The sequence below is a fragment of the Manis pentadactyla genome, chromosome 4, assembly GCF_030020395.1.
Source record: "Manis pentadactyla isolate mManPen7 chromosome 4, mManPen7.hap1, whole genome shotgun sequence".
NCBI classification, from domain to species: Eukaryota; Metazoa; Chordata; class Mammalia; order Pholidota; family Manidae; genus Manis; species Manis pentadactyla.
The window spans coordinates 36,399,482-36,426,422 of NC_080022.1; the positions used below are offsets into that span (position 1 = coordinate 36,399,482).

The 26,941-nt window shown below is 36.6% G+C and overlaps 1 protein-coding gene across 1 annotated transcript in view; it reads right to left on the reverse strand.

Moving 5' to 3' along the window:
• Window positions 1–26,941, reverse strand: part of PIK3R3 (phosphoinositide-3-kinase regulatory subunit 3) — a 122,696-nt gene that overhangs the window by 38,621 nt on the left and 57,134 nt on the right. The window contains exons 2-5 of the mRNA XM_036892996.2: window positions 15,585–15,693; window positions 13,599–13,697; window positions 4,650–4,830; window positions 4,081–4,206 (exon numbers count right to left, since the gene is read on the reverse strand). Of these exons, the coding sequence (XP_036748891.1) occupies window positions 4,081–4,206; window positions 4,650–4,830; window positions 13,599–13,697; window positions 15,585–15,693 (515 nt within the window). The remainder of the gene's footprint in view (window positions 1–4,080; window positions 4,207–4,649; window positions 4,831–13,598; window positions 13,698–15,584; window positions 15,694–26,941) is intronic.

Below are 26,941 nucleotides of genomic sequence, written 5' to 3' on the forward strand. Positions count from 1 at the left end.
CATGTACACTATGAACTTAAGTAACAGTGATTAATTAAGACTGCATGTTGTAATCCTTAGAGCCATAGCTATCCTACAGTATGGGAGAATATATTCTTAAATGACTTGTCTGATAAGGGATTAACATCCAAAATATATAAAGAACTCATATGCTTCAACACCCAAAAAACAAATAACCCGATCAAAGAATGGGCAGAGGACCTGAACAGACACTTCACCAAAGAAGAAATACAGATAGCCAACAGGCATGAAAAGATGCTCCACACATCACTAATCATCAGAGAAATGCAAATCAAAACCACAATGAGGTATTACCTCACACCAGTTAGCATGATCACTATCCAAAAGACAAGAAACAACAAATGCTGGCGAGGGTGCAGAGACAATAGGAACCCTCCTACACTGTTGGTAGGACTGAAAATTGGTGCAACTGTGAAAAGCAGTATGTAGTTCCCTCAAAACACTAAAAATAGAAATAACATTTAACCCAGTAATCCCACTCCTAGGAATTTACCCAAAGAAAATAAAATCCATGATTCAAAAAGACATACACACCCCTGTGTTTATCACCAGACTGTTTGCAATAGCCAAGATAGGAAAGCAACCTAAGTGTCCATCAGTAGATGAGTGGATAAAGAAGAGGTGGTACATATACACAAAGGAATATTATTCAGCCATAAAAAGAAAACAAATCCTCTCATTTGCAACAACATGGATGGATCTAGAGGGTATTATGCTCAATGAAATAAGCAAGGTGAAGAAAGATAAATACCATATGATTTGACTTATTTGTGGAATATAAAAACAAAGAAAACAGAAGGAACAAAACAGCATTAGACTTACAGACAGAGATGTAACTAGTGGTTACTAAGGGGGAGAGGTTGGGGGACTATTGAACCACTGTGATATATATTTGATAATAATAATAAGAAAAAAAAAGCTATAGCTAAAAAGCCAGATGAAGAACCAAAATGGAATACTAAAAAATGTTTAACCCAAATGAAGACTGTGAAAGCCTTGTAGAGGAACAAAAAAAACAGATGAAGCATAAAGAAAACAAAGAGCAAAAAAGTAAACAAACCCAACCACAGCAATAATTGCAAGAATATAAATGGATTACACCCTTCAATTAAAAGGCAGAGATTGTCAGATTGGATTTCTAAAAGCTAGACCCAATTATATATTATCTATAAAAGATGCACTTTGAATATAAAGACAGGTAAAGAAAATGGTGGTGGTTACACAAAACTGTGAATATATTTAATGCAACAGAATTATATACTTACAGTTAAAATGACAATTATTTTGTATATTTTACCACTGAAATTCAAAGGACAGGAAAAGATATATCATGCAAATAGTAATAAGCATATGAAAGCTAGTAGAGATATATTAGAAAAAGCAGACCTCAAACCCAGGATTACTAGACATAAAGAGGAATATTCCATACTGATAAAGGGTTAAACTTACTATAAATATGCAAACAACACTAACAAAATTTTAATATACAGAAAGCAAAAGCTAACAGAACTAAAGAGAGAAACAGACTAAGTTACAATTGTAATTGGAGACTTTAAGACTCCCTCTCAGTAACTGACAGAACTAGCAAAAAAAAAAAAAAAAGTAAAGATACAGAATATCTGAATGACACTATGAATCACCTTGACCTAATTTACAAAGCACTATACTAACATCTCCAAAATCACTATACAAACACTATACAAACAACTATGGTAGTTGTCATTGCACTGGTAAGTTTACCAAAATAAGGCATGTGTAGGTTTTAAGTCAATAAATTTCAAAAGACTGTAACCTTAATAAATATGTTCACTGACTACAAAATTAAATTAGAAATAAATAATACCTAGAAAACCCCCAAATATTTAGAAATTAAAGAACATGGGCCAAAGAAGAAATCACAAGGGAAATTAGAAAATATTTAAAACTGAATAGCGAAAATAACAGTATAATAAAATTGGTATGATACACCTAGAGCATTTCTTGGAGGGAAATTTATAGCCTCAAATGCTTATATTAGAAAATAAGGAAGTTTTAAAAAAACAAAATTTCCACCTTAAGAAGCTAGAAAAAGAAGAGCAAATTAAACTTTAAAAAGCAGAAGATATGAAATAATAAAGAGCAGAAATCTATGAAACAGAAAAACACTAGAAAAAATCCATTATTGTTACCTCCTAGAAAGACTCAAGCAAGTTATTGTTGCAGGGAGAATTCACTTTGAATTTAGTAGAATGGACAAATGCTATTATAACATGGACTAATCAACACTAATTCTTATATAAATCATCTGATGTTCAAAGTTATTACCTGTTTCAAAGAATGTGCATGAGAAACCCAGTTAAACGTATTTTCTTAGGCTACTAGTGATCCAAATATTCTAACAGATAAATTTCCTGAAGAAAAGCACCTTCATAAAAATTCCCAGTACCTTTTATATATTATCTAACAACTCAGAGCAAATTAAGCAATCCAAGTGTAACTAAAAATGAATCAAGGATAATTCTAGGAAAAGAACTAGGTTATTCTTCAGAATTTTGCTCTATACTGTAAATGTGATAAAAGAAATACTGATTTTTAAGGTTTATGATCTAAAAACTGTGTGGCTGAGACAACTAGTGGTCCTACAATTTCCATTAGTTCCTTCTTTCTCAGTAAACTCTCAAATGTTAGTTGGGCACACCTGGCCAAATAGACTAGCTTTCTCAGCCTCCCCTACAGGAGTTGTGATCTGCAGCTGTACCTAGCCAGTGGGATGAACGTGGAAGCAGTGTGTGCTTCTTCTAGGAAGTAGCCTTAAAAATCGGGAGCATTCCCATTGGGTTTTGTTATGACTGTTTTAGTGGACTTGGGATTTTAGTTGTTTGTTTATTATTGATTTGTTTTACCTTATAATATGTAATCCACAGGAAATTTGTGTGGTGTTTGCTGTTTTTCTTTGTTTATTTCCTGAGTTTATTTCCATAGGGATATTAGGGGGCCTAATAAGCTAACTGTGGAAGACAAAGAAGCAACACTGCAGGCCCTGTCACACTTACAGTTTGTTCAGTCTGTCAAAACTGTTGCAGGGCCACTCTTGTTTCATACCTGGTTTAATTAAATGGTCCACTAAAATCTGATGCCTGGAAAATAAGTGTATTTTTCAACACAGAAACTGCATACAGCAAATTCGATCTCTGTAATTTAACAAGTTTATAGAAATACTGAGAAATAAATAGAAAATAATATTAATCAAGCCTACTGAGCTGAGTGACCACAAGATGTAAATTGTCATTATATATTAATCATTAATTTTGAGTGAAAAGAATCTAAATTTGTTTAATTTTTTGTTGCATATTCATGTAGCATGTTGCTGGTTTTCTATTCTGCTTTCATTAGTTCTATGTAGAGAACTCATTTTTTATAGCTGCATGTTTTCCTCAAAGAAGTCCTCCAATTTATCTGCATTTGTGAACTCAGTTTATTTGCAGTTAACTGACCAAATGCCTCTAAAATAGGAGTTTGCATTTATTTTTTCTTTAATATCTGTGTATTTAGAAAACAAATACATGATCATTGTAATAAGTGAAACTAAACTAATATTATGCAATAAAGTTATTCTTACCCTGCTAAAAAAAAAAAAATCGGGAGCATTCCTTTCTCCTTCCTATTGTTCCTTCCCATTTGCTAGACTGTGGCTGGGATGGCTGGTACTGGGGTAAGGCAACTTCCACAGGTAGTAAAGCATCAGGACAGAAGAACCCTAGGCCCTAAATGACTGGAGTTGCCCTAACACCCCTGCAACTGCCTATACATGAAAGAAAAATAAATTTCTACCTGAAGTCTTTGTTAGTTATTTTTGCCACTTTCAGCCTACCTTTATCCTAATACTAATTGAAACAAATTATATCCTTAACCAACAAAAAAAGTGATTTATGAATGGGAGATGAATTTATATCATCAAAGTTGCAAAAAGACTGTTTAAGTTTAAGATATTAAGACAGCTAGGCTGTCAGGTGAATTATAGAAAATCTGATGTAACTAACAATGCATACTTACTGGCCTAAAAAACAAAAATATACTGACCTGGGATGTTCTGGTATATTCTTCATACAGCCTGTCATACTCTTTACTCTTTTCCTGATACTGAGAGTGGTACTCTTGCAGTTTTTTACCTACTGCATCAATGTTATCTTCTTTTACCAACTGATCCTATGCAGGTAAACAAAAGAAATAAAGAATGTTAATAATGATACATGAATTTTTCCACATCTACTTATTTTTAAATTGCATTTCTACTGTAAGTTTAAGCAACCATATTAACAGCAAGTATGTAAAAGCACTAGATCCTTTGCTTAACTCTAAGATCAGCCTTGATATCACATCAAAATGTTTGGATTTCAAAAATTAAGAAATGAAGTAGAAACAGGAAACATAAACAGAAGTATTTTTATATAAAGTTAATAAATACATAACAAGCTCTTATGGAACAGTACCAGATAGTAAGTTCCAAAAATACCTTAAATCTTAAGCAGGAAATTTTAAATGACTAAATTTCTTTCTTTTCTTAGCTAATAAGCCTGGTAAGTTAGAATCAAATTATGTTGCTAAACAATGACTTGCTGAATAGCTATCAAGATTTTCTGTAATCATACCTGTTGGTATCTGGACACTGGGTACATCAACTTCACATCAAGTTTTGGATTGTACTGAGCAAGAGATTCATGATGATAGTGATTAATGAGCTCCACCACAGAATTAAATGTCAGAGGATCAGAAAAGCCATATTTACCATCTCGATGATAGATTTTTATTAATTTATTATTGCCTCCCTTCCTGTGAATAACAAGACAACAACTGTAGATTTTTTTTCCCAAAAACTCTATCAAAGTATTACTTTCATTGGAGATATGAAAGGCTGGTCTCACATAATAAACAAGTTTTACTATGTTGAGACTGGAACTGGTAAAAAGGCATATATAATTATGTGTGTAAAAGTATATATAATGTCATATTTTTACAACTATTTCTTTTAAAATATCTTGGTTACTAAAGGTCAGCATACCTACATAGCATTTAGTATTAACAAATTTAGTAAAAATAATCACAAGGAAAATAAAACAGAAGTAAAGTGTACCTTTTGTTTATTTTCTGAATGAATTTTCTAATTTAAATTCTATCAATACTTTTTCAGGAAGCACAGAGACAATCTCTTTAGGACCTAAAGATATGTGGTTGTGTGTCTGTGGAGGGAAGCAGAAGCCATCTCTACATGAAGGGGGATGGTAAGCGTGTCATACAATCACCAACATAGCCAAGGTTTTATTGTTAATGCACAAACACAATTAAGCTCCTTGAATGATTTAAAACTAAGCAATTAATCTAGCACTTTACATTATTTTGTCTTTTATATGTGCTTATAATTCTTAGAAACAACTATTTATTTAGGCCATCAAATATGTAAATGATTGAACTGTCATTCAACTGTTTCACAAAGTATTGTTTTTGAAGTGCCATTTATATTAGATGGGTGTAATCTGATGCTTGAATAGTTTAAACCACTTTTGTTTATTGAGTCATATCCAATGGTCCCTTAAAAGGTAATTTATAACCAAAGCTTAAAATAGCAATGTTTTTCAAGGAGGATATAATCTATAACCACAGCAGGTTGATTCATTATCCCATAGCAAAATACTGTGCCATTTCCATTTAACTCTTCTTATAGCAGGATGCAGACCTACTGGGGGGGAAAAAACATGCCCTATATCTCTTTATGTCATGCTATTACACATGATCAAGAGGCATTGTGATTTGTGAAAGGTCAAAAACAGGTTTGACTCTATGGATTAATTTAAATTAAATAATGCTTAGAAGGTCAGTATTTAGATGGATGAAGACTTATTTGTATAAAATATACACAAAAAATGTAAGCTGGTCTATCTGATAAAGTCAAAAGCACTCATTCACTCAAAAAAATTTACTGAACATCTACTATGTGCCAGAAAGTATGAGACACAGTGGATATAGCAATATAAGCCAGATACAGTCCATAGTCTCATGGAACTTCCAGTTTAGGAGCATGAGAAATGTATCTCCATCTTTAAGTTTATAGAGAGGATAAAGTATTTCTCATCAAGATAGAACATAAAAATAAACAGCTAGAACATCAAATGGTAATAAGTCCTATGGAAAAAAATAAAGCAGAGTAAAGGGAAGAGAGAGTTCTGGAGGTGGAGGGATTGAACTGTTCAAGGAAAATCACTCTGTTCAGGCTACATTTAAGCTGAGTACTAAATAAAGTTAGGGAGCTAGCACAGCATATATCTGGGGGAAAAGTTTCCAGGCAGAGGGAATAGCAAGTGCAAAGCCTCTCAGGTAAAAACATGCTTGGCATGTTTGAGGAACAGCAGGGAAGCCAGTGATGCTGGGTCAGCCAAAAGGAGAGTAGGAGAAGAGCAGATGTGAAAGGAGCTTGGGCCAGGTAACAGCTAGTAGGCCACTATACAATTGTAGCTTTTACTGAGTGAGATGAGAAGACACAAGAGGGTTTTGAGCAGAATGGTATCATCTATCTTGTGCTTCAAAAAACTCATTCTAGCTGCTGGGTTGAGAAGAGACCATCCAAAGTGGGCAGGGATAGAAGTAAAAAGATTAGTTGGGAGGCTATTAATACAGGCAAGAGATGAAGTCTTAAACAGTGGAAGTAACAGAGGAGGTACTGAGAAATAGTGGGATTCTGAATATATTTTAATGAGAGCTTAAAGGATGTGCTGATGGCACGGCTAGGGGTATGAAAGAGACAAGATAAAGATGATTTCAAGGTTTTTCTCTTAAGCAATCAGAAGAACAGAATTGTGATTTATTGAAATGAAGAAGGCTATATAAAAAGAACATGTTTAAAGAGGAAAGTATATTTTGGTTTTAGACATGTTAAGTTTGAGATGCCGGGTAAACATTGAAGAGCAGATGATCTAGCAGCCTACTTGATCAGGAGAAAGGTCTGGGTTAAAGGTATAAAATCTGTCAGCCTACAGATGCTATTTGAAGATGAGCACAGCTGAAAACGAGAACAAGTCCAGGGTCTAAGCCCTGTGGCACACCAATATTTAGTGGTGATGATGGAGATGAGGAAGAACCGACAAAGGAAACCATGACAGAGCAATTGATGAAGTGAAAGGTGAACTAAGAGTGTGGTATCCTAAAAAAGCATATCAATAAAGAAGAAATGACCAACCAGGTACATGATCTTGGGGCTTGGCAAAGTAGACATCACTAAGTGATCTTGACAAAATGATTTCAGTGAAATGGTAAGGATGGAAGCCTGACAAGAATGGATTAAAGAGAATGAAAGAGGATGAAGAAATGTCTACAGACGACTGTCTTGAAAAATATTGCTGCAAACAGGAGCAGAGAAATACGGAAGAAGCTGGAAAAAGATACAGGATCAAGGAAATTCTATTTATTAATTCTTAAGTAGAGATAATAAGAGCAGATTTATATGCTAATGAATGGCTCAGTATAGAGACAATAGTGTTGATCCAAAAGAAAGCACAAAATAATTGCCAGGCTGCTGTCCTTGATTAAATTAAAGTGTGGAATGGGGATCCAGTCCACAAGTAGACAGGCAGATCCTGGAAAAGGACATGACCAATCTTCCATTAGAACAGGAGAAAGGCAAAGGATTCACAGTCAGGCACAGGTATGTCGAGAGCTGCGGCAAGAATAGCATGAGAGAGATCTCTTCTGGCTGCTTCCATGACTCAGAAAAACAGCTTCTTAGTTAAAAGAGGGGAGACAGATTGTTGATTTAAAAAGAAAAAAAAAGAACATGTGAAATCGTCATCTAGGAAAGTGGGAGAACAAAACTGTGGAGATGCACAAATTCACTGGGCAGTAATAAAGGCCCAGTTAAGATTAGTGGTCACAAATTTTATGAGACCAGTCAGCTGGGTGTATTTTTCTCCACATTCAGCTGCCCTAGGTATAGGCAAGGAATAGGAGAGTTGAATTTACAAGTGCTGGAATATAGTTAGGGGACTAAAACATGGGGATAAAGGAGCAAGACTGTTGAGGATATAGTCACAAGGATAATTTTAATGATGGGCCATGGTGTTTAAGCAGAGAAGGAGGGAAGTAAAGACATGAAGGGATGAGGGATGGTGAATTTTTAATTATATGTCTGTCTCCCTCTATGTAATATTAAACAGAAGGAGCATGCTATTTCTTGTATGCTGGCACCTGACCCAATGCCTGGCATGTAGCAGATTCCTGGAGATTAACTATCCATTTTCTACAATGAATACAATTTACTGATTTAAAAAATGATTACTTAGCATTTCCTCATCACCTACTTTCTGCAATCTGATTTTATTCTCATTACTCTCATTAGGGGGTCTCCAATGACTTTTAGCAAATGCAGACTCTGCCCCCTTCCTCTACCAGAGGCTCAGATTCTTTGCAGTGACTGAAATCTCTACTCTCTCTTCCTTCTTTCCGCCAAACCCTCCTTCTTATTTCATTCTCCCATGACTTACATGACACTACTCTTTTCTTTCAACCTCTTAAGACTGCTCTTCCTCTGCCTCCTTCTGGCTGCTAAACAGCTATTCCCTAGAAAAAATTGCTTTCAACCTCTACCCTTTTTTCCTTCTCTATACTCTTTCTTTAAAATCCCATTTATTCTACATAGACAGTACTTGAATCTTTTTCTAGTCCTATGGTCTCTCCTACACATTAAACCTACATTTCTAGCTATATTCTAGATACATTTTCACCTGGAAGTGCTGGAGCAGCTAAAAATCAGTATCTTTCCTCTCTTCCCCAATACAACTGCTCCTGACTTTCCTCTATCTATAAATGGCACATTCATTCTAAGCCAGTAGACTCAAACCGCAGTCACCTTCAACTTCCCCTCATCCTTATACCTGTTCCCTAATCAAATTCCTTTTGCTCTTAGTTCCATATTGCTCTCATTTTGACTCCTCAACTTTTTTCCTAGAGCCATTATCCTAGGAAACAGTGTATTCTATCTTTTGATAATGTCATTCTCCTGTTTAAAACCCTTTATTAATTTTTTTTTTTTTGCACTTAGGAAATGAAATCCAGATTCCTTACCATGGCTCATTAGGCTCTTTGCACCTGGCTCCTTCCCACTTTCAATTTCATCTTGTACCATCCTGTGGTTTGCACTGTAAGCCAGCCACACTGGTCTTTGCATTCGTTGGATCAACCAAATCTTTCCAAAATCGGTGTCCTTGCATTTTTTGTTCCCTCTCCCCGGAACACTTTTCTAGCTGGTTCTTTCTAATTCTTCAGTTTTCTGAGATCATGTCCTCAAAGAGGCCCTCCTTTGCAAAACTATCTTAAACTCCCTTTCCTCACATTCTCTATCATATAACCCCATGTATCCCCTATATAGTACTTCATATTCTGTAAAGTTATATCATTTCTTTTTTATGTGTTTGTTTTGTCTCTCTCTTCCTCACTCCTTCCCCCCAAATACAAACACTGCAGATAAGACACTGTGTCTGGCTTGTTCATCATTTCCTTTTCCTCAAACAGTACCTACAACATTGTGGACACTCAATAAATATTAAATGATTAAAGAAAAAATCCTATTCTGGATCACCACTATCTCTCAATTAATAATAACCTTCTAACTCTTTACTACTGTCCTCTTTTATTCTTTCTATTCAAATATAGTCTGATCGTGTAATTTCCCTGCTGAAAAAATGCAATGGTCCCCCCTGCCTACCTACAATATTAAATACAAACTCCAAATTTTAGAATTCAAGGCATTCTTCAACATGAGGGAAGAATTTCAGAAATCAAGGTCTTCTTCAACATTTTCCAACCTTCTACCCACTACCATTTTTTCCTGTTTTTAAACATTACCCTCTAGCTAGATAGGACTGCATCTCACAGAACAAGACTCCAGTTTCTCACCTCCATATCGTTGTTCCCATCATTACCTATTCCTGCAACCTCCCCTCCCACTTTCTATACATCCAGACTATCCCCTTCTTCAAGACACACTGTAAATGCAATTTCTCCCAAGAAGCACAGCTTTCTGTATCCTTTCAACAAGGTTATCTCTTTCCCTCCTTTGAGCCCCTATAGAACATTGAACTTCTCCTATTATTTTAATTCAAAGCAGTTTTCTTATTCCCTCTAATTGCCCTCATTAGACTATTTCTTCCTTGGGAAAAAGATTTTAATTCATTGTTTGATTCTCTGCACAGTAACTACTATTGAGCTATGAGTATTTACTAAATTGATTTAAGAACATTAGTTTTCTGCCTAGCATAATCTATCAAGGCCCACCTCAACTTCCTCTGAGAAACCTTCTCTTTGTCTTTGTCTCATTTATGCATTCTCTCATTAAAATATTTACTGAATACTTATTACTCAGTGTCAGACCTTGTGCTAGATACATGAACATTTTGAAACATTCTTGCCAATTTCCAGTGACCAAAGGATACACAAAATGTAGTATACACATAAAATGAAATATTATTCAGCTTTAAGAAGAAAAGAAATTCCGACATATGTTACTGTGTGGATGAACCTTAGAGATATTGTTCTACATAAAATAAGACAGACAACAAAAGGATAAATATTGCATAATTCTACTTATATAAGGTACCTAGAGTAGCCAAATGCACAAAAACAGAAAGTAGAACAATGGTTACCAGGGGCTGAGAAATGGGGAGAATGGAGAGCACCGTAATGTAACACTTACCACACTGCATTAAGGTATAGGGTATGTGTGTGTCTCTCCTACTCCATCATTACACATGTGGATTATGAATTCTTTGAGGGTAAAATCATGCCTTATTCATGTCCATATTCCAATACCTAGTACAAAGATAACCTTCTAAACTTTAAAGCTGTGCAGCAATAAAATGGACTGCTTCCAAAAGAAGACGTTAGCATCTTATGAGTGAAAGATCACATGGAAGCTCTATGGCCCCTTCTGAAAATCTCACACTAAGGTGCTATTTTATGATGGGTAGATTTCTAATTGCAACTTGCTAAAAGCAATAATTTTTATATGTTTGGGATGAGGAAAAGAGCCTACAGAAGGTATGTATCCTTAATTCAGTGTGGTAAGTGTTATATTAGAGTCCTCTCGGGATATAGCAATGATTAAACAAAGTCCCCAGTCTCAGAGAATTTAAATTCTAGTGGTGTGAGATAGACAAGGTGGGAGAGAAGAAAATAAACAGTGAGCAGCCCACAAGGTGAATTAAATTGAAGCAATATATATCCTTGGATGGCTACTGCAGACTGAATGGTTAGGAAAGATTTGAAGAGGTGGCATTTATGCAGAGATGTGAATGACAAAAAGGAACAGCTATTGCAAATGCCTAGGGCAGGAATAGCCCCTCAACCTGAGGGGTTGAATGTAGAGAATAAAGAGAGAGTGGCATGAAATGACATGTAAGAAATATACCAAGACCAGGTGAAACAGAGTTTTGTAAGTTAGAATAAAATCCAAATTTTTTACCTTAAGTGCAGTAGGAAAACTCTTAAAGAGTTTTAAGCAAAGTATACTCATATCTTAAAATAATCACTCTGGCTACTGTGCAGAAAATGGTTAACAGTGGTGAGGAAGATCAGAAGTTGTACAGTGCTGGGAAACCTGTTAGGAGGTGACTGCAAAACATCAAGCAAGGTGGCGGTGGCTTAGATTTGGGTTGTAGAGAAGTGTGCAGAGATTATGAGTATACATTTGGAGGCAGAACTGGCAGGAGATGTTTAACGATGGATTGGACACAAGGATGAGGGAAAAGTCAAAAAATATTTGTGGCTTGAATAACTATAGAGATGGTGAGCTTTTTTTTTTTTTCTTAAAAAAGAAGAGACTAGAAGAGAAATAGTTTGAGTAGGGGCAGTTAGCTTAGAAATTAAGAACTCTGCTTTGAAATTGTTAAAACTAGTATGTCCCCTGGTTATCTAAGTGGCAAAGTCAAGTAGGCAACTGGATATATACACATGGAGTTCTGGAGTTCAGAGCTGGAAATGAGGTTTATGAATCATCAGCATGTAGTTATATATATTAAAGCCATGAGAAAAGACAAGCTCACCTTGGAAGAATGAATACAGAGAAGAGAAAGAGGCCCAGGTCTGAACCCTAAAACACTTTACATGTAGATATTGAGCAAAGGAATGGCCTAGAGTTAGGAAGAAAATCAGGAGAGTGTGATGTCACAACAGCTAAAATAATAAACTATTTCTAGGAAGGAGTGTCTATGACTAATGCTACTAAGAGGGCAGGTAAGGCATGAAAAGAGAAGAGACCACTGGTTTAGAAGTCCCCCTAGAATAGTGGAAACAGATGCCTGACCAGAGTAGGAAAAAAATTGTTCTAAATGAATCATTGTAGAACACTTATTATTTCTCAGCAAAACTGAAGTCCTAGGGTATAAATTTCTCCTTTACCAGAAGCTAAAATAGTTAACTCCAAATTTCTGGCATAAGATATAGGATTATTTTTCCCAAAAATACTAGGGTGGAAAGGCAGCAAAGAACTAGATAAATCTGGATTTGAACCTGTCCTTTGTCACTTACTAGCTATGTGTCTTTAGGCAAGTTTCTTAACCACGTTAAGCTTCAGTTGTCTCATCTATAAAATGGAAATATTAATAATACCTACCCCTAAGGTTGTTATGAGAAATAAATACAATATTGCTTGTAAAATGCTTAGTACAAGGGAGCTGTTATTACTGTTATGATTAGTCTTTTCTTTAGATGGTCCTTTTAAAAAAAAGTCACAAGACTTTATTGTATTTGGGCTATTTTTATTGTTAAAATTAAATACATAAATATCTAATGCAGTTTTCCTAATCTTTTAAAAATATGTCCCGTCTTCGGCATTATGATTAGCACACATAATGTAGTGGTGAGGGGGACACGGGAAAGGCAGTATATACAGAGAAGATAAGTAATGATTCTATAGCATCTTACTATGCTGATGGACAGTGACTGTAATGGGGTATGTGGGGGAGACTTGATAATAGGGGGAGTTTAGTAACCATAATGCTGTTCAAGTAATTGTACATTAACGATACAAAAAAAAAAGTTCCGTCTTCATAAATATAGGAAGTATACATCCACCACTTATCAGATTTTAATATGCCCACATGGAGAGCATGATACAGGCTGAGAATTGCTTTATCTTCTACATAACCTCATCAGCCTAAATTATGTCGAATTTTATTCTCTGAAATCTTCATAGAGGAAAATAATAGGGTTATTAGAAGGGTAGATTCCCAACATGTCACTAATAACCTTAGGCTATGCCAGTGACTTCTACTTCACTCATAAGGTCAACAGTATAGTTCTTATTTCTTTACATCTAGGGATTTCATCCTTTTCATTTTATTTCTATAAAAAAATAAGTGTTTTCATTTTTATATGACTCTTAAATATTTAATATAGAGAAAGAGGTTAGACAAGTAATTAAAAATTATGTACCTAAGTTAAATAAAAATATGGAAAAAAATGTGTATATAGAGATTTAAATAAAATACAGAAATCTTTTATACCCAGAAATAAATAATGCTAGTAGAACACCATCCAAAATGCTGAAAAATACTCACCGTAAAGTCAAAGTGTAATCGCCCTGCATTTTTGTTGAAGCATCTCTGACCAAGAAGGTACCATCTGGCATGTCCCGTAATTTGTCATTTACCTCCTCCCTGAAAAACAAAATTATAGGTAAAATGAAAAATGTGTCAGTTGTTCTCATCACATATTATTACTAAGGCTAGTTGGGAAGTGCATATATCTAAAGTTATAGAATCATGGGGGTCTTCAGAGGTCACATAGTTCATCCCCCTAGAATTGTTCTTTCTGTTTTGATTTTTGGTATTATGCAATCTAAGGAAGGCCTATTTGCTTGTCGAACTCTTCTAGATTTCAACTGTCTGTAGGGGATAGTGTTTCCATTAAGCCTTTATGACTTCCTTAGGCAGGTCTGAACTTGTAGAGTTTCAGGAAAAACCAGCAGCTGTTCAGAAAGAAGGTTATATTTGAGTAACCGTGGCAGCTGTGTCTGATCAGAGGGGGAAAAACTCACTAAGTTCACACCTTTCAATATAATACTCTACAGTTTGAATTTATACTGATAACAAATTCCTTCTGCAGAGTTGGTTTAGGACTTTATGGAACAATACTAGAACACTCAAAGGAAATGGCAGGGCATAAAAAAATCCCTGAATTATAGAACCACGTGATCTTAAAATATAAATTTAAATGGCATTTAAATATGAGATCTTTTTATTGTACAATGCTATAAATTTTCATCAATATAGAATGTATTGCCTTCTTCAAAAAATTAAACAGAGAATTACCATATGACCCAGAAATTCCACCCAAAAGAATTTAAAGCAGGGACTTGAACATTTATTCACCAAACATTATCAGCCAAAAGCTGGAAATAATCCACATGTTCATCAAAGCCAAATGTCCAGATAAATAAATAAATAAATAATGTGGTATATACATATAATAGACTAGTATTCAGCCTTAAAAAGGAAATTCTGACACATATTATAATATGGATAAACTTGAAGACACTACGCTAAGTGAAATAAGCCAGCATAAAAGGACAAACATCATATAATTTTACTTACATAAGGTACCTAGGGTAGTCAAATTCATAGGAACAGAAAGTAGGATGGTGGAAGCAAGAGTATGGGGAGAATAGGAGGAAAGGGGAGTTAGTGTTCAATGTGTACAGAGTTTCACTTTGGGAGGATGAAGTACTTCCAGAGATGGATGGTGGTGATGGTTGAACCACAGTGTGAGTATACTTTATGCTACTGAACTGTACATCTAAAGATAGTTAAAATGGTAAGGAGAAAAAAAAGAAAACGAGTGACATTTTGGTAATAGGAGGGACCAGACCAGAGAAAAAGGGCAAGGATGTTGAGGAATATGGCAGCAACCTGGAACCTGATGTGACAGAAATGAATAGGGCTTTTCTAAAACAAGAAAATATAATATTCAAATTTAAATATATATGTGTATGTATGTAGGTATGTATGTCTGTATATATATGTTTTCCTTCTCTAGGTTCAAAATTTTCCAAAACCATTTTACCCAAAAAAGCATATCTCTCCTAGAATAATGTTTCTCAAAATGAGGTATATGAAGAGTGCATCAAAATCACCTGGGGAGGTTGTTAAATGCAGATTCCTGGGCCCCACCCCAACTGATTCTTAGACATACAAAGAGAGTGGAACAACTGCCTTAGAAATAGAAAGGTAAGGAAAATAAAGTATATTTAAGTATTTTTTTATCCTAAAACACATGTAACTATCCCTAAATGTATAAGTTTAAGTTATACAGAAATCTATCTTCAATATATTAAATGAAATGATCACAGCCATAATTTAAAGATTTTTTGTCACTTTTTTGTGGGAATAAAACCATTTAGAAACTGATATTTTATCACACACAATTTCTTAAATGGCAATCTTTAAATAATAACTAGTGGAATATTAAACTTTTATTTTAACTACTGATTCTCAAAAGTGAATTTCTAAAAAGCTGCATTCAAGTATAAGTAGCATTCTAGTTACCTTGAAATATCCCCCCAGTACCATTCTGCATCCTGAAGAGAAGCAGAACTGTCCTTCATTCCATTTTTAATGGCTGAAGTCATTGGCTTAGGTGGCTTTGGTGGAAGAGCTAGAAGAGAAATAAATATTATTTTGTAGATGTAAATTATTATTTGTTTTCTAATTTCCTCAGTCAAGAACAGCTCATTAACCAAGGTACATTAATATTCAAATAATTGTAAATCAAATTAACCATTACTTTGTGTTAAATATTAATCATTAGCCAAAGAATGAATCCTTCTAGAACTCTACCAATAAATGCCCAAAAAGTGAAAATTTCAAGCTATATGGGTTTTTTTCTTTCTTCAAAGTACTAACTTTTAATTCCGAACAGATGTCCAAAAACATTTCATTATATCTCTATAGACAATGTGAAGCCCCTTAACAAACAATTCAGTCCAAAAGCCATTAAGTAGGGCTAGTCATGACGGCCAAGAGTTGGTGGCAGCACCCAAAGCAGGTGAGGGAGGATCATGTCCATATAGGAGGGAAAGCAGCACAGCACAGGAGCTCAAGAGTTCCGGCAGGCTGAGGAGCAATCCTCACAGGGGCAGCCTGGCCTGGGGTAGTGAAGCTGAGTGAAGTAAGAAGGGCAGTAGCACAGGGCCTAGGTGGCACAGAGTGTTGGAGACCAAGTCAATGAGGACATAGCCCTCAAAGGTGGACATCCCAATGCAGTGAGACAAAGCCAGACAAGGGTGAAAAGATTTTCTACTTGGGCAAAGGATGGGAGATGGCAGGGGGAACTCAGGAACAGTTTAAGAGATTGGGTACAAAGAGATGGATCACATAAGAAAAACTGTTAAAGACATTGGAGGTCAGACTTCTCATAGTCTAAAAAGGAAGTTACAAATATAGAAAAGAAAGAAATAGAATTAACTTTCTGGTTTGGACTGAAATTAAAGCTACTGATATGAACTCATGGACTTCAATAGATTAGATAGATAGATAGATAGATAGATAGATAGATAGATAGATAGATAGATAGATAGATAGAGCAATACAAAGATTAGAGAATTCTATGAAAAATTTATATGGCAATAAATTAGACAAGTTAGAAGAAATGGGTCTAAAGTCTTCAGAAATAGCATTTAAATATATAGATTACTGGTTCTTCCCTACAACTTCCAAGCAACCAGGCAACTAATTACCTCTCCCCCACCCTAGACAAAGGCTGCCTATCAACACATCAGTCCAGGGAAACAATTAAGAGATGCTCTGGACTCAAGGAACACCAAGCACAGCTGGGACTAGTGCTAAGTCCCTTACCCAGAACAGCAGTTAAGGAAAAGTCTACTAAACAGGTAGAAGTACCAACTCCCTTCCCTGCCTCAGTTCTCTGTACACTGAGCCACCACGCTTGTATCCCCAGGCAGGAGTTAGTAAGATTTTTCTCTGGATAAACTGACAAGTCCCAAAAGAAGACCTAAAAATATGAATATTTTGGGGTTACCAATGAAACAGATATTCATCACCTCAATACCTGTCAAGTGAAGGCCTTCAGTTAACACACCCTGCCCACTTACATGGAGCTTCAAATCAGCTTTTTAAATTTATTATTAAATAAGAACAAATCCTTTGAAAAGGAATGAAATTCTGACACTCCTACAACATGAATGAACCTTGAAGACATGTCATCATGAAGAACCTTGAGGAAATAAGCTAGTCACAGAAGAAATAATTGTGTGCCTTCTCTTATGCAAGGTTCCAGGAGTAGTCAAATTCATAAGAGACAGAAAGTAGAATGGTGGCTACCAGGGGCCAGGGGCAGAAGGAATGGAGAGTTAGTATTTAACAGGTACAGAATTTCAGTTAGGTAAGATGAACAAGTTCTGGAGATGGCTGCACAACAGTGTGAATGTACTTAATGCCACAGAACTGTACACTTAAAAACAGCTAAAATGATAAATCTTGTTATGCATTTTTACCACAACTAAAAAAGAAAAAACAAACCAGCTTATCATTTGATAAGCTGACAGAAAAAGTAGAGGAAATCTCCCAAGAAGGGGAACAAAAAGTGAAAGTAATGAAAAATAGAAGAAAATATGAGAAAATTAGAGGATAAACCCAGAAGATCCAAAATTGAGCAAACAGAAGTTCCAGAAAGCAGAAAGAGATGTTTAAAATAATTAATGTAAGAAAAAATTTTCAGAAATGGACATACTTCTACAGAATGGAAGTACCCAGATATGCCACACATGAATAAAATGAACAAATGAATGAAAAATACCCACATCAAGGCACATCTCTGTGGAATTTTACATCAGGGATAAAGAGACAGTCCTCAAAATCTATCATAAAGAAAAAAGAAAAAAAAGGGCACAAAGGAGTAAGGCCTGCAATGTCACTGGATTCAACAGCAACACTGGTAAGTAACAACACTGGAGAAAAACTTTCAAACTCTGAGAGAAAATGATTTTTCAAACTAAAATTATATATCCTGCCAAATTATCAATTATACATGATGGTAGAATTGATGTTTTCAGACATACAAGACCTTGAACAATTTATCTCTTGGCACCCTTTCTTAGGAAGCTCCTGAAAGATGTGCTTTATTAAAGTGAAAAAATAAACTAGGAAAGAAGATGGTGTGGGATTCAGGAAAATGGATGCTAACACAGAAGAGGAGCAAAGGCAAGCCCTAGGTCAGTGGTGAATGGGGAGCATAAGGGTGACAGACGAAAACAATAGTTGGGATTCTAGCAAGAGAATGAAGAGAATTTAGGAGGTACATTGACAGAAAAAAAATAGAAATAATAAATTATCTGATGTTTAACCATACTGAGATGAGTTTTATGGTTCTGTTGAAGATTATGGAGATAATACTGATACTGATAATAAAAAAAAAACAGGCAACTGTTTAAAAACTAAGGCAATTACTAATTCCAAAAAATATAAGGAAATATAATAAAAATATACTAATGGCTTGCTATGAACACTATTTACATAGTCATAACTGTAAATACTAAAAGATAATTTAAGAAGCAGTTATTACTATGATATAAATATACTGGAAACATGGGTAAAATGTATAGTGTGAGAGCACTAAATCTCTATTTTCCTTAAGAAGGAATAAGTAATATTAAAAGGTGAAAAAAATCAAAATACTATAAATGTATTATGAAAAACAGGGAGGTAAAACCAGAAGAAAAGGCTAAAAGAGTTAACTGTTGCTTCTGATTAGATTAGACACTGGGGATGGAGAAGGTAGGGCAGGGAACTACTGTTTTTCTCACTATAAAACTTGAAATATCCTTTGACTGTTGAAACTATGAACTTGTATTGTTTTGATGAAAATAAAAGTTAAATTAAAAGAAACCTAGAGTTTATTCTGGTTCTGTCACTTAAACTAGATTTGATAAATTACCTCTCTCAGCCTTAGGTTCAATGATATGTTAAAGCCAATTTGCACAGACCAACAAGAGCTGACTGTTACATTTTCAGGAATTTTACAAGCCACTGTTATACAGTCATTATTAAAAATTAAATCATATAAATGCACAATTAAACAAATTATATTAAAAATAAAGGTAATAAACATTCAAAATTCACACTTCATTAATAGTTTACTGTATTTTATTTAACTGTCCATGCCTTTAAGGCTATTTACATCTATTGCATCTATAATAGTAGAAATACTTTATGCTACTGCATCTCTTTCAAATTCTGCATTTAGTATATCACATGGATAGCTTGATGAAATCAGCCACAGTGGGAATAGTTACACTTCAGAAATCAGCAAATGCTACAAATCAGAGCTTGATTTATTGCTGTACTGATTATCTACCAGAGGTCAGCAAACCAGAGTTCTCTGCCTGTTTTTGTACAGTGCAAAGACTGGTTTTTATGTTTTTAAATGAGTTGGAAACACACAGTCACAAAAAGAATATACAACAGAGACCATATGTGGCCTATGAAGCCTAAAGTATTTACAACCTGGCTCTTTACAGAAGAAGTGTGTCTATCTGTGATCTAGACTTAAGAAAATGGTAGGGAAAATGTTAACTCAGTGTAATAATCTTACCCCATGGTTGCAGCTTTGGTAGAACAAGAAATTATACGGTGCACAAAAAGAAATATATCGTCCTCACCAAACCTGTTCTTCTTATCTACTCTATCCTAATAAAGTACATACACATTTGTCAAAACTCACAGAACTATATAAATTTTACTGCATGAAAATAATAAAATTTTTCTTTAAATCATAAGAAGAAATTTTTATATGAAGATGCCTCAGTCCAAATCCCTAGACATTCTGATGCAGCTGATCCAAAATAAGACCTGGGCATCTGTGTTTTTTAAACAAAACTGGTAATTGTGGTAAGAAAAACTAGGAGGAGAACCCTGTTCCTAATCCCACAAATGTATCCGACTTCTATCTGCAGTTTTCCCACTTACTTGTCCTATTCTTTCACCTTTGATACCTCCAATTCCTCAAACTCATTACTTTTTACACAAAACTGGTCTTCACTCCTTTATCTCAACTAATACCCATCTCTTTTGTCTCTTACCCTCCCAACTGCTCCTTCCTGGTAAGACCCCAACTGTAGCTCAATCCATTTTCCTGCTTTTCTCTGCTTGCTCCTTAGGCTGCAAGAGGGGAAAAAAAAGCTATACCATCTTCAGTTTGGTTTCCCTAGTAATGATCTCCAGTCACAAGCAGACCCTCAACACAATCCAAAAATCTTTCCCTCTTTCTCACTCTTCACTATGGCTATCTCAACCTCCCTGACCTTCCTCAAACATCATATTCCACCTCTATTCACTCACTTTTGGTAGACCTCATTTCACCTACTATATAACAGAGAAAATAAAGATTGTGAGCAGAGAGCTACTTCAGATTCCTGCCATTAACCTATAAATTTATGTGCATCTACATCCATTTTTTCTTTCTTATCTTAGTCCCTCTACCAAATGCTCCAGATCTCATCTCTTATAGTCCCTATTCTACTCTCTAGCCTCTCCTGCTTTACTGGCTCCTCTCCTACAAGCTTGTAAATATCACCAAATCACTCAATACAGGTCCCATGACAAAAGAGTTTCTTTTGGGTTATAAACTCTTTTGAAAATATGATGAAAGTTCTAAGGCTTGTCTCCAGAAAAATGTACATACACACACAGCTTGCATATAATACTGAGGGATCCCATAAATCCCAGGTTAAGAACCCATACCCTGGGAGATCCAAGATGGCAGCATGAGAGATGAGACAGAGAATTCCTCCCAAAAACCACATATGGTGTGAAAATATAGTTAATACAACTAGCCCTAAAACAGCAACAGGAAAGAAGGCTACACCAGACTGTATACAGACCTCACAAACAGAGCAGACCTCATGAAACAGGGTAACATACAAGCCTTGATCTGGCAGGACCCAAGCCCTTCCCCCACCTCAGCTAACCGGCAGGAGGAAGAGAAATGAAGTGGGAAGGGGGTGGAAGCCTAAGACTGCTGAATACCCACCCCTGGAAGTCTACTTTGGAGCACAAACCTACATTGCGTGGTGCTATGGAGGTTGGTGGGGTTGGGGAGCTAGGACAGGTGGAGTGCTTGAGAGACTGAGATTCCGGCCATTAGTGGAGGACAGGGATCCTCATCCAGTCGCTCTGGGACAAAGGAAAGGCAGGTGGTCTGAGAGACTTCCTGGCAGCGAGAGGGCAGCTGAAGGTGCGGGGTTTTCACAGAGCTTCCTACGAGGGAGAAGGGATAGGTGGACTAGGTTGTCTGGGCACACTCTGCCCAGCAGGTCGGGAACTATGAGGAGCTTCAGGCGCTCCATTCCCCTGGCTGCCTACTCATCTCCAAGCCCCCCAGTGAGACATGCAGCCTGCTGCACCTTCCTCCTGGCCTGCCAGCACCTGCTCACAAACCAGCAGTCACTGCGCTGGTGTCAAGCCAGCCAGAGGGAGGCCCTGCCTACAGCAGCTAGAGACACAAAGTACAGAGGCTTACACCTCAGTGCTCAGCCCACTAGCTCAGATACTGGAGATAGGCACTGCAGCCAGGAAACAGGAAACAGCTATTTCCTCCCGCCAGGCACCAGCGCTGCTCCCCTACAACCATCAACCTCACTCTCTGGGCTGTGCAGCTCCAAAGACTAGAGCTTCTGGAATTATGAAACATCAAAGGAATGTGGTTCAGACCAAAATCTCACAAACCCCAGAAAAAGGGTCAAATGAAACTGAACTCACCAATCTTCCAGAAAGAGATTTTAAATAAAAAATCATAAACATGCTCATGGAGGTACAGAAAAATATTCAAGAACTCAGGGACAAATTTAAGATGGAGATTCAATCATTAAGAAATTCCAGAAGATGGTGGCGTGAGTAGAACAGTGGGAATCTCTTCCCAAAAACATGTATATTTTTGAAAATACAACAAATACAACTATCCCTAAAAGAGAGACCAGAAGACACAGGACAACAGCCAGACTACATCCACACCCGCGAGAACCCAGCACCTGGCGAAGGGGTTAAGATACAAGCCCTGACCTGGCGGGACCCGAGCGCCCCTCACCACAGCTCCCGGCAGGAGGAGAGGAGTCAGAGCGGGGAGGGAGAGGGAGCCCAAGACTGCTAAACACCCAGCCCTAGCCATCCGCACCAGAGCGCAGACACAGCGCATGCGTGGGGTGCTAGAAACTAGGGAAACAGGACAGTAAGACCTGTGAGCGGGTCCCCGCAGCCGGTACCCCTGGGACAAAGAAAAGCAAGTGCTTTTTGAAAGTCTTGAAGGGACAGGGACCGCACAGCTGGACGGAAGCGTCCCAGGACACTTAGCCCAGCAGCTGGGAATCCCAGAGAACTCCGGACGCACTAACCCCCTGGGCAACAGCTCTGAGACCCCTCACGGCAGTAAACAGCCAAACAGCCTTCTGTCCATTCTCCCTCTGGGGCCCCGCCATAGCAGAGCAGCAGCCTGAGGCTGGCCACACCCACAGCAAGGGAGCTTCCTCCACAGCAGCTGGGCAAGATACAGAGACCCAGTCTACACGCAATTGCCCAACACAAGCCGCTAGGGGTCCCCGTTGTCCCAGTAAAGAAAGGCAAGGAGCAAGTGGAAAGAGTCTTGGCTCTCCCAGCTGACAGATGAGTCAATAGCATACCACTGCATCTATCAACATGAAAAGACAAAAAAATTTGATCCAGACAAGACCAACCCAGACATCTTCTACATCTTCCCCTGAGAAGGAATCTGGGGAGATAGATTTAACCAATCTTCCTGAAAAAGAATTCAAAACAAAAGTCATAACCATGCTGATGGACTTGAAGAGAAATATGCAAGAACTAAGGAGGGGGAACACAGAAATAAAACAATCTCTGGAAGGACTCCAAAGCAGAATGGAAGAGAAACAAGAGACCATTAATGGACTAGAAATCAGAGAACAGGAATGCAGAGAAGCTGAGGCAGAGAGAGAAAGAAGGGTCACAAGGAATGAAAAAATATTAAGAGAACTGTGTGACAAATTGAAACGGAACATTATTCACATTATAGGAGTACCACAAGAATAAGAGACAGAAAAAGGAATAGAAACTCTTTGAAGAAATAATTGCTGAAAACTTCCCCAAACTAGGGGAGGAAATGGCCTTTCAGACCACAGAAGCACACAGAACTTCCATGACAAGGGACCCAAGGAGGGAAACACCAAGACACATAATAATTAAAATGGCAAATATCAAAGACAAGGACACAGTATTAAAGGCAGCCAGAGAAAAAAAAAAAGGTCACCTACAAAGTAAAACCCATCAGGCTATCATCACACTTCTCAACAGAAACCTTACAGGCCGGAAGAGAATGGCATGATATATTTAATGCAATGAAACAGAAGGGCCTTAAACCAAGAATACTGTATCCACCATGACTATCATTTAAATATGAAGTAAGGATTAAACAATTCCCAGACAAGCAAAAGTTGAGGGAATTTGCCTCCCACAAACCACCTCTACAGGGCATCTTAGAGGGACTGCTCTAGATGGGAGCACCCCTAAAAAGAGCACAGAAAAAAACACCCAACATATGAAGAATGGAGGAGGAGGAATAAGAAGGGAGAGAAATAAAGAATCATCAGACAGTGTTTATAATAGCTCAATAAGCAAGTTAAGTTAGATGGTAAGATAGTAAAGAAGCTAACCTTGAACCTTTGGTAACCACAAACTAAAAGCCTGCAATGGCAATAAGTACATATCTTTCAATAATCACCCTAAATGTAAATGGCCTGAATGCACCAATCAAAAGACACAGAGTAATAGAATGGATAAAAAAGCAAGACCCATCTATATGCTGCTTACAAGAGACTCACCTCAAACCCAAAGACATACACAGACTAAAAGTCAAGGGATGGAAAAAGATATTTCATGCAAACAGGGCGAAAAAAGCAGGTGTTGCAGTACTAGTATCAGACAAAATAGACTTCAAAACAACGAAAAGTACAAGAGATAAAGAAGGACATTACATAATGATAAAGGGGTCAAACCAACAAGAGGATATAACCATTCTAAACATATATACACCCAATACAGGAGCACAAACATATGTGACACAAATATTAACAGAATTAAAGGAGGAAATAGACTGCAATGCATTTATTTTAAGAGACTTCAACACACCACTCACTCCAAAGGACAGATCCCCCAGACAGAAAATAAGTAAGGACACAGAGGCAATGAACAACACACTAAAACAGATGGACCTAATAGACATCTATAGAACTCTACACCCAAAAGCAATAGGATACACATTCTTTTCAAGGGCACATGGAACATTTTCTAGAATAGACCACATACTAGGCCACAAAAAGAGCCTCACTAAATTCAAAAAGACTGAAATTCTACCAACCAACTTCTCAGACCACAAAGGTATAAAACTAGAAATAAATTGTACAAAGAAAGCAAAAAGGCTCACAAACACATGGAGGCTTAACAACATGCTCCTAAACAATCAATGGATCAATGACCAAATTCAAATAGAGATCAAGCAATATGTGGAAACAAATGACAACAACAACACAAAGCCCCAACTTCTGTGGGATGAAGCGAAAGCAGATTTAAGAGGAAAATATATAGCAATCCAGGTCTATTTAAAGAAGGAAGAACAATCCCAAATGAATAGTCTAAAGATACAATTATTGAAACTGGAAAAAGAAGAACAAATGAGGCCTAAAGTCAGCAGAAGGAGGAACATAATGAAGATCAGAGATTAAATAAATAAAATTGAGAAGAACAGAACAATAGAGAAAAATCAATGAAACCAAGAGCTGGTTCTTTGAGAAAATAAACAAAATAGATGAGCCCCTAGCCAGACTTACTAAGAGAAAAAGGGAATCTACACACATCAACAGAATCAGAAATGAGAAAGGAAAAATCACAACGGACACCACAGAAATACAAAAAATTATTAGAGAATACTATGAAAATCTGTATGCTAACAAGCTGGAAAACCTAGAAGAAATGGGCAACTTCCTAGGAAACTACAACCTTCCAAGACTGACCAAGGAAGAAAGAGAAAATCTAAACAGACCAATTACCAGTGAAGAAATTGAATTGCTAATCAAAAAACTACCCAGGAACAAAACGCCTGGGCCAGATGGATTCAGCACTGAATTTTATCAGACATATAGAGAAGATATAATACCCATTCTCCATAAAGACTTCCAAAAAATAGAAGAGGAGGGAATACTTCCAGACTAATTCTATGAAGCCAGCATCACTCTAATACCAAAACCAGGCAAAAACACCACAAAAAAAGAAAATTACAGACCAATATCCCTGATGAACATAGATGCAAAAATACTCAACAAAATATTAGCAAATCGAATTCAAAAATACATCAAGAGGATCATACACTATGATCAAGTGGGATTGATCTCAGGGATGCAAGGATGGTGCAACATTCGAAAATCCATCAACATCATCCACCACATAAACAAGAAGGAGGACAAAAACCACATGATTATCTCCATAGATGCTGAAAGAGCAATCGACAAAATTCAACATCCATTCATGATAAGATTAAAAGTCAAGGGATGGAAAAAGATATTGCATGCAAACAACAGGGAGAAAAAAGCAGGTGTTGCAATACTAGTATCAGACAAAATAGACTTTAAAACAAAGAAAGTAAAAAGAGATAAAGAAGGACATTACATAATGATAAAGGGCTCAGTCCAACAAGAGGATATAACCATTATAAATATGTATGCACCCAATATAGGAGAACCAGCATATGTGAAACAAATATTAACAGAATTAAAGGAAGAAATAACAATGCATTCATTTTGGGAGACTTCAACACACCACTCACTCCAAAGGACAGATCCACCAGACAGAAAATAAGGAAGGACACAGAGGCACTGAACAACACACTAGAACAGATAGACCAAATAGACATCTGTAGAACTCTACATCCAAAAGCAACAGGATACACATTCTTCTCAAGTGCACATGGAACATTCTCTAGAATAGATCACATACAAGGCCACAAAAAGAGCCTCAGTAAATTCAAAAAGATTGAAATCCTACCAATCAACTTTTCAGACCACAAAGGTATAAAACTAGAAATAAATTGTACAAAGAAAGCAAAAAGGCTCACAATCACATGGAGGCTTAACAACATTCTCCTAAATAATCAATGGATCAAGGACCAAATTAAAATGGAGATCCAGCAATATACGGAAACAAATGACAACAACAACACAAAGCCCCAGCTACTGTGGGACACAGAGAAAGCAGTCTTAAGAGGAAAGTATATAGCAATCCAGGCATATTTAAAGAAGGAAGAACGATCCCAAATGAATGGTGTAATGTCACAATTATCGAAATTGGAAAAAGAAGAACAAATGAGGCCTAAGGTCAGCAGAAGGAGGGACATAATAAAGATCAGAGAAGAAATAAATAAAACTGAGAACAATGAAATAAAACAATAGAAAAAAATCAATGAAACCAACAGCTGGTTCTTCGAGAAAATTAACAAAATAGATAAGCCTCTAGCCAGACTTATTAAGAGAAAAAGAGAGTCAACACACATCAACAGAATCAGAAACGAGAAAGGAAAAATCACAACAGATCCCACAGAAATACAAAGAATTATTAGAGAATACTATGAAAACCTATATGCTAACAAGCTGGAAAACCTAGGAGAAATGGACAACTTCCTAGAAAAATACAACCTTCCAAGACTGACCCAGAAGGAAACAGACAATCTAAACAGACCAATTAACAAGCAATGAAATTGAAGCGGTAATCAAAAAACTACCAAAGAACAAAACCCCCAGGGCCAGATGGATTTACCTCGGAATTTTATCAGACATATAGAGAAGATATGATAC